This window comes from Nilaparvata lugens, chromosome 4 (assembly GCF_014356525.2).
Source record: "Nilaparvata lugens isolate BPH chromosome 4, ASM1435652v1, whole genome shotgun sequence".
Classification (NCBI taxonomy): domain Eukaryota; kingdom Metazoa; phylum Arthropoda; class Insecta; order Hemiptera; family Delphacidae; genus Nilaparvata; species Nilaparvata lugens.
Genome location: NC_052507.1, coordinates 41,034,912 through 41,045,956, shown reverse-complemented (window position 1 = coordinate 41,045,956; position 11,045 = coordinate 41,034,912). Strand labels below are relative to the sequence as shown.

Below are 11,045 nucleotides of genomic sequence, written 5' to 3'. Positions count from 1 at the left end.
TCTATAAGGATTAAGTTATTAGCATTTTGTTAAAAACTTTTGTGTAAACGCAGCTTTATAATGATCTTAACATTTATATTGAATATGATTATCCATACCGAACAGCCTTAAACCTGGTTAGCCCTGTGCTTCTGAGCTTCTCTATTAGATCCGCTGGAGCTTTCTTTTTCCATAACGTCAGTCGCTGAGCTAGTATAAATAAGATTATCATTGTAAAATTTATTATTCATATCATCTTATCCATCAGTCCATACTAGGCGGCATTTGTTTGTTTACATGGGGGTGGTTCGTTTCCATGGCTTGTGCTGTGTGGTTACCATGCCAACGACAACAGTATACAAATCGATCAGCTGTTTCCTGATTGTGAAAGCAGACACGTACGAGGAAGGAGCAGCCACTGAACTCCATACTAACGTTAGTATAGAGTTCACTGGGAGCAGCATGTTGCCTCTTGTCTGTGAAAATCAAGGAGGTTAAAATGAAAAGGTATGTTCTTATGTTTGAAATCCTTGTTTTTGTTTTGTAAGGTTGGCCACCAACGGACAACGGTAGAACTTGCATGATACACAGTCGTCATACATTTTTGTGTCATTATTACAGCTGTGATCACAGTGAAACGCTTCTACAAAATGTTTTAGGTTTCTGTATCTCTGATTTGTTGTTGTTTATTTCTCCTTCACTGCTCTATTTGAGGTTAGATTATTTTTCTATCATAATAATTTGTGATTCTCCAGTGGTTTATTGACCGAGCGAAGTGAGGTCTAAGATTCAAGTCGACGATTTGGCATTTCTCTTAATGTTTGAATGTTTAATTGTTTTTATGTTGCGCATTTACGGCGAAACGCGGAAATAGATTTTCATGAAATTTGACAGGTATGTTTCTTTTTAAATTGCGCGTCGACGCATATACAAGGTTTTTGGAAATTTTGCATTTCAAGGATAATATAAAAGGAAAAAGGAGCCTCCTTCATACGCCAATATTACCGTAAAAATCAGACTATAGAATTATCATAAATCAGCTGTCTAGTGGACTTTAATACTACCCGTTCAAAAACATCGAACATCTTGAAAATGTATCTTTCCATTAACGTTAGTAGACAGTTGACTATAATACTACCCGATCAAAAACATCGAACATCTTGAAAATTGTATCTTTCCATCAACGTTGTAGACAGTTGCAGCCAGACCTGATAACAGCGCTCACACTCACATTCCGGGACGACATGTCACGGTACGATATAGGACAGAAAGCTCTACGTTTATTTAGGATTTTTTCTAGATATTTTTAATTGATAAATTATTTATTAATTTTTGAGAAAACATAACAGGTCAATGTAACTCACTGAGCGCGAGGTCTACTGTGAACTTCTTGCTCTTTTATGTAAAGTACTTGAAATTAAAAAATAATCATATAATAAGTAATTAATTAAACTCGATGGATAATTTGCCAATATAATGGTTTCTGTATGGGCGCCACCCAGTCTTTTTTGACTAGGAAAATAATAGTTGATGAGTAAATACTATTAAAATGATAAAATATAAATAAACATTACCTGAAACTCTCACTCTGGGTCGTGAATTCGGGATTTGTTGAATAGAACAAGAAATCAATCAGTTATTGCTGAACTATATTGAAAATTCAAATAAACGAAAATAAAATAAAGTTGCAATAATGCTGAGAAGCCTCACAAATGAAAGAAAATTAAATATGAATAGAGCTTCAAAACTGAATTTAATCAAAAATGTAATCAATTTAAAAATTGAAAATAAAGTTTTCAATTTGAATTTGATAATAAGATGAAATCTCAAAAATGCTAGTGAATAATTAAAATCAATATATATACAATTATCAATAAAATGTAGCTTTGAAGAAATGTTCAAAACTAAAATTAAAAATCAATAGGCCTACTTTGGAATAAATTTGGAATCTAAAAATTGAATAGAAACTTTTCCTCTGAAATTACTAATATAAACCCTACTCGAAAAAGGAGACTGGACATAAGTTGCTATTTTTGGCTAGTGGAGTCACAAATCAATAATTATTGAAATTCTAGTATGATGAATGTGTTTGAAATAAATTTGAGGATATGAGTTACTCGCTCGATCACATCACTCTCCTTCAACACACGACACGACAACTCTCAATCACCGATCTTTCAAGACTGGCCTGGGACGTTCTCGATCCTCCATTTATAATAGCCTACTGTGTCGACCTCTCGCTCATATGTGGGGTTCCTCTTCATAAGGGATCTGTGACTTCCACCACTATTTGCCAATATTTGTCTTCCCAGTATTAAACAATGTTGGGGACTCTACTTTCAAACTTTATTTCTTACTCGCAGTTTACTTACAGAGGAATGATAATCAAGAGTTTGTAAAAAAATGAAGCTCTTCAATAAAAATTATTTTCCCTGACTCTCAGCTATGAAATTGATTTTTTAACAAGACATACAATAATTCTGTACTCTTTTTAAGATTCAATTGACATTTCAATAATATGAATAAATACATCAAAGCAAAATACATCAATATACATCAAAACAAATACAAAACAAACAATATAAAAATGAGAATAAATACATCAAATTCACAAGTGCCAAATATATCAATCTAAATTCAAATGTGACATAGTAATATAAAGTCAATCACATAGAATAATAAATATGTAGTCTACATTAAATCATTGTAACATTGCAAATCTTTTTATACATAAATATTTGTAGTGCACTACCCTATATTATAAAAAACAGCCTACCTAATACTCATGAGTAATATGTGATAGATAATTTGGATTACCGGTATTCAAATAAAATTAAGATTAGGCCTACTAATTAATCCTCTAAATTACCAATTTTTAGTGATAATTATTTACAATCTTTACCTATGATATTTTATTATTTTTTTAATTGGAAAAAGCTTTCTGTATTTCAATTGAGACTTATGTCATTGACCTCTGAGAATATTAGTTTTGCCACATGGTCATTGAGATCCTTAATTACCACGTGCACAACTTTCTAAAATTCCTGGTTGAAAGAACCATGCTTGAAAAGTGCTGGTCGTCATTCTACGAAACATGCCATTCTACCACATGCCATTCAAACTACACATTCACAACTATTATTCAATCAAGCCTGTTACAAGTTCGGACAATGGGTCTATCCTTTCCGATCCTCTGCTTGTCTCTAATACCTGGAAACACCCAATACTGTGACTTATTACTATTCAAAATCAAGGAGACAGCTTTGAAATTAATGACCACACTGAAGCTGAGTTTCGGAGAGGTCATTCACCCACGGTAGGGTTTCATATTTGGTGCAACTGTTCACAGAACTACTAGTTTATTGTTTATTTTATGTTGAAAGCCTCTTGCTGATGATGAACAAGTGTGTGTATGTGCATGATAAACATGCACGACATACTTGTTTACCATGCATGCTCCATGCATGTTTGAGCGTTAATGGGCAGCCTAAGGAATTTCACCCTTAGGGACTCACAAGTGACAAGTTTGCTTTATTGTTTTTGAAGGGACGGATTTAAGGATCCAAAGGTTCAAAGAACCCTACACGTCAGCCGAAGCTTATTGTATTCCCAAGTAGTATGTTAGTTAGGCAAATCAATACATGACTTGTGTTCTTTAATACAAGAACCAGGAGTTTTCCCTATACCAACATCCCATTCATCACCCGGTTGCTTGTTACAATCCAGTGTGATATGCTTGGCAGTCTCTTCAGACTGATTAGTCCTTGTGCCCTACGTGAGTTCCACTCGTGGCCTACTTTGAAGGTCCTGCCACTGAGGAAGGGGTGACCAAGTTGCCTCTAGGGCGCCCGGCCACACTTGAATCAGCCTCTTCACCCACATTTGTGCCTGGAGTTTCACCCATCTCTGGTCTCTTGGGTTTTCTCTTTTTGCCCCTCCGAAACTTCGCAGGGTCAGAAACCTCACCTCTCCCAAGAAATTTTGCCTAAATGGCCGTCCTTCTCTGAGCAGTGGTGAGGTTTGGTCACTCCACCCAAAACTCGTGACCTATGTGAGTTCCACTCCTGGTGTTTTTGTAGGTCCTTCCGCTGAGAGAGGAGACGCCAAACTGCCTCTAGGGAGCCCGGCACCAGGCCACTCTCGACTCAGCCTCTTGACCCACTTTTGTGCGTGGAGTTTCACCCATCTCTGGTATCTTGGGGTTTTGTTTTTGCTTCTCCAAAACTCTGCAGTGTCAGAAGCCTTACCTCTCCCAAGAAGTTTTGCCTAAATGGCCGTCCTTCTTTGAGCAGTGGTGAGGTTTGGTCACTCTACCCAAAACTCGTGACCAACGTGAGTTCCACTCCTGGCTTCCTTGTATGTCCTTCCGCTGAACGAGGGGTCGCCAAATTGACCTACTTTTGTGCCTGGAGTCTCACACATTTCTGGTCTCTTGGGTTTTTCTTTTTTCCCCTCCGAAACTGCCCTGATGGGGCAGATCCCGTGGGTTTGAAAGCAAGGCAACTTCTGTAGTTGCCTTCAGGTCCATTTTAGTCGCCTCCTACGACAAGCATGGATACTGTGGGTGAATTCTGGTTTTCAACACATTCTTTAATACAATGATCGACTCAAAGCTCCCCCAACCCACAGGGGGCGACACAAGTTTCTTAGAAATAATGTTGTGGATTAATAATTATGAAAGGAAAAACGTTACTGTATTTGGTCTCTGAAAGACCAAAGGGAGCAAAGCGGCTACATTTTAGGCCTTTAGACGTACAGACGAATAAATGGTAGGCTATAGCCTACTAATGATTGAAATTTTTCATGCTTTTCAACTTTAATATTTGAAATGAGCGCATGGTTGCCATACTTTAAGCTGTTTCTCAACACTGCCTAAGCATCGTTGTCTTAAGCCTAAGCATCGTGGACTATGTGGTTGAATTGAAAAGTTTTACACAATCTGACAACGCCAACATTTTTTTGTCATTTATTTATTCATACTATAACAATGAAATTTGAAAATAATTGGGGTCCATATTTTGAACATTGATAAAGAATTATTAAAACAATATAATTACGGTTCAAAATGTTGAAAAACATCTCACAGGGAAATTCGACATAAAATTCTTGTAAGTCTCGTTACACACACATCATATAGATTTTTGGACGTACGATATTTTGCTGTCCTTAAATTCTATTCGATTATAATATATAACTTGGCAAACAGATGATGTGTTCATGTTAATGGCCCTACACACCTACGGATTTGGCCTGTCTTGGCTCGTGTCCTTGAACGACTCGGAGCAAAATCACTACACACTAGTAGTATTAGTAGTAAGCAACGCGAGCCCGGCCTGCCCTACTTTTCCAAGCGATCCTCTCCACCAAATGGAGATAGAGGAATTTTGATTTCAGATTTGAATTCAGCGACCCCAAAGCGTAAGTCCCATTTTCGAAAATACCCGAAAACAAGAGAGTTATGACTTTTTAATATAGCTTTCTATTATCATAGTAAAAATGTACTAGGTTAATAAGATAATAATTTTTCTGCTCACAAAGGGACAGGCGAAGGTTTTTAGAAGTGTTTAACACTTGAAAGTTCAGGTCTAAACATGAACATTTTTAAAACTTTTTTTAAATTTTAAACTTTGAAAAGATGAATCTAAATATGAAATAAAAAAATCTGGTGTGGCTCACTCACACAACTTTCCTTGCCATGAAAATTGATCAGCTGACGCTAGTGTTCACGCACATCTCAAGTCTACTATTCAAATATCTAAGCCAGCTGGTGACAGGACAATAACGTTGCAGACATACGAAGTCTGCTATCTCTTCATAGTGAATGATTTAATAGAATCAACAGTTTGCAATTTAATAATCCTATTTTCTCGAACTTCGAAATTATTTTCAATTTAAGGTGAAAATGTTACTGAACATTAATTGTAGAGATTTTTATACTCAACCTTTTCCACTTGAAGTTTTTTGTTTAAATTGTATCTGAAGCCTGATAATTGGGAATCTGAAATCAAACTTTGCAATGATGGGGCAGAGCTCCTGGAATTTCTACAGATATGGGACTTGTGGCAGTTGATAGAGCTTATCAATTACTGTTTTAGGTATAAATTTGATCAAAATCGTTGGAGCCGTTTTCGAGAAACTCTCGCGAAAAACCCTGTTTTTGACAACATTCTCTCCATTTTAGCCGCCATCTTGAATTGCATTTGATCGAAATTGTTTGTGTCGGATCCTTATACTGTAAGGACCTCAAGTTCCAAATTTCAAGCCATTTCGTTGATTGGGTGATGTGATATCATGTACACAGACGCACGTGTGTGTGTGTGTGTGTGTGTGTGTACACGATATTCTCATCTTCCAATTAATGGAATGATTTGAAATTTGGAACTTAAGGTCCTCCCCCGATAAGGATCCGACACGAACAATTTCGATCAAATGCAATTAAAGATGGCGGCTAAAATGGCGAAAATTTTATCAAAAACAGGTTTTTTTGCGATTTTCTCCAAAACGGCTCCAACGAATTTGATCGAATTAATACTTAAAATAGTCACTGATAAACTTTATCAACTTCCATAAGTCCCATATCTGTAAAAATTTCAGGAGCAAAAAAATTTTAAAATTCCAGGAGCAAAAAATTTTAAAAATTCCACAAATAATTTAGTATTTAAATTACTGTGACAATTCATTGATTGAAAAAGGTTGTCATACTCAATATTATTCTGTAAAAATAGAGACAAAAAAATTGTGATTCAATTATTGCAGCTTCCACAATAAAGTTTCACACAAGTAGACAAAAATAATAAGTTCATTTTCATTGAATAAAAAATTGAAATATGTTCTATTCTACAGCTAATAAAAATTTTGGGGAAACACTGGTATTATTATTGTACATTACTTAACTAGTACTTTCTTGCTATAGGTTCAACCAAATTCTTCATAGAAATAGAATTCTTCATTAATAAGATTAAAGTGCTCAGAGAGTTTTTATTTTGACTTTTTTAGAGTTCCCGCTAAAAAACTATTTTACTAATTCGAGGGCACTGAATCTGAATCTGAAAATTTTGCTATCTCGATTTTTAGGCGATGTGATTTTTGGTGACTACACGCGCCCGGCCGGGAGAGCCTACACACTCACGGATTTCGCCCGAGCCGAGCCGAGCCGCGCCAGTAGCTCTGGACAGATTTGGCCTGGCTCGGCTCGGAAAATAACGCCTACACACTCACGGATTTCTCCCGAGCCGAGCCAAGACAGGCCTAAGCCGCGAGCCAAATCCGTAGGTGTGTAGGGCCCTCTATTGCCAAGTTCCCTTTACACTGGTAGATTTTTCAAGTACGGCAAAAAATCGATGTGTATGTGTGTGTGTAACTAGCTCTACTGTTACTGTTAATTTGGCATGTTCGTTTTTCCTGCCAAAAATCGACTTCTACAAGATTTGACCAGGATATTACTCTCCAACAATGCATTGTAGTAATTAATGCTCATCGTATAGGCTTGTAGAACATTAAATTCTCTTTGAAATGATGTATTATTTGACGATTTCAAGTTTTCGTTCTATTGTTATAACAATTTTAATGTAGGTGGTGAAATTTTCAATGCTACAAAAATTGATCATTTGAAAATGGAATTTGAAGGGGGTGTCTGTGACACAGTTTTTGACTTTGCAGCTCAATTTGGACTAGTTATAAGGTAAATATAGCAGAAGTGCGCATCTTTATCTCCTCTGTTGAAGGTGTGGAACCGCTGAGTTGACACTTGTTGCAAAATTAAAAATTTCATCCCCTACATTAGAGTTGCTATAAAACTGAAACGAAATCTTGGAATAGTAAAATAATAAATCTATTCAAAGAGAATTCAATACACCACAAGCCTACGATAAGCATTAATTTTCACGATGCATTGTTTGTGAGTTATAAGCCCTGAAAGAGCAAAAAATTGGATAAAAACCTGTTATTTTAACAATCAAACACCTTCAGCGAATATCTCGGGAACTGTTGGTAATATAACAAAACTCCACTGAACAAAAATAGTAGAGAATTTATAAAACTTATTTTTGAATAATTTCAGTTGAACGCATCATTCCCAAGATATGAGCGTGGAAGCAAAAAGTTAAGAAATGAAACTTTCAACCACCCTCATCCCCTTAGCACATGAGTTAGGAATGGGAACTTTTGATATGTTCTCCTCCTAACTAGCCTCAACAAAGCTGCAGAGTAAAAAATTGTGTTCAAAAAATTCCTCCAAATTCCTTTGTCAATTGGTCTATTGTTGCAAAACTGGAGATTTCACACTCAACACTATAGCTGCTGCAACATGCAACAGTTGTAGGGTATTGCGTGAAAGTGAGGTATTATGTATCAAATTTAAGATAATTTAATGCTCTATGAGCTATTAATCATTATGGATTTTTCCATTGAATTTCAAAGAGTTATAAAAGGAAAATAGCAAAAATTTGAAGCAAACGTGTTTTTTTCAAAAATGTCACACCTTCAAGAGCGGATATCTCGAAAACTAGAGAAGATATAGGAAACGTTAAGGAATAAATTGTAGGAAATTATGCAAGCTTCAATTTTCTATATAACTGTTATTAAGATACTTAGATTTCGAGTTATATGCGAGAAACCAAAAATGGTCCCTTTGAACTACCCCCACAGGGGGTAGGGGTGGGGACTTTTGATATGTTTACTCCCTTACTACCCTAAAGAGAACTCCGGGGTCAAAAATATTGTCTTCCAAACTTTTCTCTCTATAACCTTTCCTTGACTGGACTATTAGCGGAGTCGGCTAATACTCGGCCTAATAAACTATTAGCTAATATCGGCTAATAATTAGTCGGCTAATATATAGGCTATACCTTCTACCCATCAAACGTATTTCTTCAAAAATGGCTATACTATACTATTGAGTTACTGGTGGCTGTTTCAATATATAGTAGTATACAAACTAGTGACCCCCTGGGTTGGAGAGCTCGCTCAAGACTGTTGTATTGTAATATTTGAAACTCGCATATTTTAATTATACAGACTTCATGAATATAAATTATGGAAATAGATAGATTTCTTTTACAAGAATAATTTGACAGTAGGTTTTATTGGGGATCCTATTTGAAAAGAAAAATTACTTGACAAAAATAAAAAAATTACTCTGTCGCTTCAACATCTTTGTCAGCTTTAACATCCTTGTCCCTCATAAGAATCCAAACTCATTTTTTAATGAGAAGGTGGTCATGTGATACATGATTTCTAAACAGAGTTCCAAGAAAAAAATGAATGGCGAAAACCGCCATTGATATCTCAGCCCGTATGGTACGGTATCATTTGTTGATGTAAAAGTTGGATATCATGTTGTATATTAATCATGAAGTGTCTATGTGTTGTGTGTATTTAGAAGAGTAGCTTCTAACAGCGTCTACATGAGAGTATGGACAAAAACTTACGCCATCTAACAAATATTATTTCCATAATATTGATAAATAACTCCATTTCTTCAACTCTCAATATATTATCAAAATGGCAACATTCAAGTACTTAGCAGAAAAAATTGAGTTTCGTTCAAAAATGAGTATGTTATAGCTATTCAAAATCCTCCATACTTCATTGCCCAAACGTATACATAATTGAGAAAACATTAGGTATTTCTACATAGGTGATTTTTTATGTGATACCAATATATCGTCCTTGAAATAAAATACATTATCAATTAGCAATTTAAAAAAGGTGGGCAATCTCTTAAGAAATGAGTGTGTTCATCGATGTATTATCATATGAACTGAGTGGAATTCAATGAAAGCTCCCTAGTTTTGATTGATATTATTCTTTTCCGCAGTATTGTAATAATCAATAAATAAGATGGTCAATAATCGATAAATCAGATGTTTTATTCGGTTCCTTTACTGTATTGATGATTTTTTCAGCTGAGATTGAAGATGGACAACTATAGCGTGGAAGGGCGTGTGGGTGAAGGAGCCCATGGTCTAGTTCTCATGGCAAAGCATCTTCCTACAGGAAAGCAAGTTGCTCTCAAAAAAGTGCTCTTGAAGAAAATTGATGATGGCATCCCAAATTCCGTCGTCAGAGAAATTAAAGCTCTGCAAGAATTAGACTGTAAATTTGTAAGTATCCTATGCAACACTATCCGTACTATCGCAAAATAATATAAGTTTGACTAGTTATTACAGGTGAATATCTTTGATGATGAGGATAAACAATGCACTGAAGAATGAAAAATTCATGCGCATGCGTACTAGCTATTTCCTTCACATCATCTCAACTGATTTATATTGATTATTACTATCATTCAGTAATAATTTATTCTACTAACGTACCAAAACGACAAAAATTAACATATTATTTGTTTAGATATTTTGTGAAATGCTGGTACGGCTTCGCTAGATGACGATAGATGAACTATTATGGATGGTTTGACCAAAATTTATAGGTGTTCCATATATTTATGTAGGAAAAAATTCTCAAAAGATCATAATTATTTGGTCTATTAAAAACTGTGAACTATACACTTTCGATTTTTTACTTCAATATAGATATGTACCTAGTTTTATTGATTCAAGTAGATGCTGAACATGTTGTCTTTTAGATAAAACTTGAGTCTTGAAATCAATGTAGAATGTTTATAAAAAACTAAATAGAAAAGTGTGATGTATAAAAAGTAAGAAGAAAACTTTGAGATTGATAACATTTTTTAATTCATAATAGTATATTCATTCATAGTACCTATATAATTATTATATACTTTAAGATTATAAAAACTTGAATTTAATTAAACTTGACTTGAAATGTTCAAAATTGCCCATTTAGATCAAACGTTAAAAAATAACTTGATTTCAAGTAAACTTGACTAATGTAAACCCTATTTTATGAATGTTTGTTTGGGTGTTCGACGATAACTTTAGATTGCTTTCATCATCATCCAACGTCAAATTTTCAACCATTATACAGATTGGCCATCAATATTGACTCATTTCTTCGTCTTTTTTTTAACAGTATAACATTGAAGGGCATAGGAAGAATATCTTTAAAAATCGCAAATGAGCTGTCAGCTGGATTATGAATTGCAT

The 11,045-nt window shown here is 35.0% G+C and overlaps 1 protein-coding gene across 1 annotated transcript in view; it reads left to right on the top strand.

The window, feature by feature from the left end:
- The first annotated feature begins 359 nt into the window (after positions 1 to 359).
- LOC111044477 (cyclin-dependent kinase 20) overlaps positions 360 to 11,045 on the top strand; it is a 138,894-nt gene continuing 128,208 nt past the window's right edge. The window contains exons 1-2 of the mRNA XM_039427489.1: positions 360 to 486; positions 9,885 to 10,082. Of these exons, the coding sequence (XP_039283423.1) occupies positions 9,897 to 10,082 (186 nt within the window). The 5' untranslated portion in view covers positions 360 to 486; positions 9,885 to 9,896. The remainder of the gene's footprint in view (positions 487 to 9,884; positions 10,083 to 11,045) is intronic.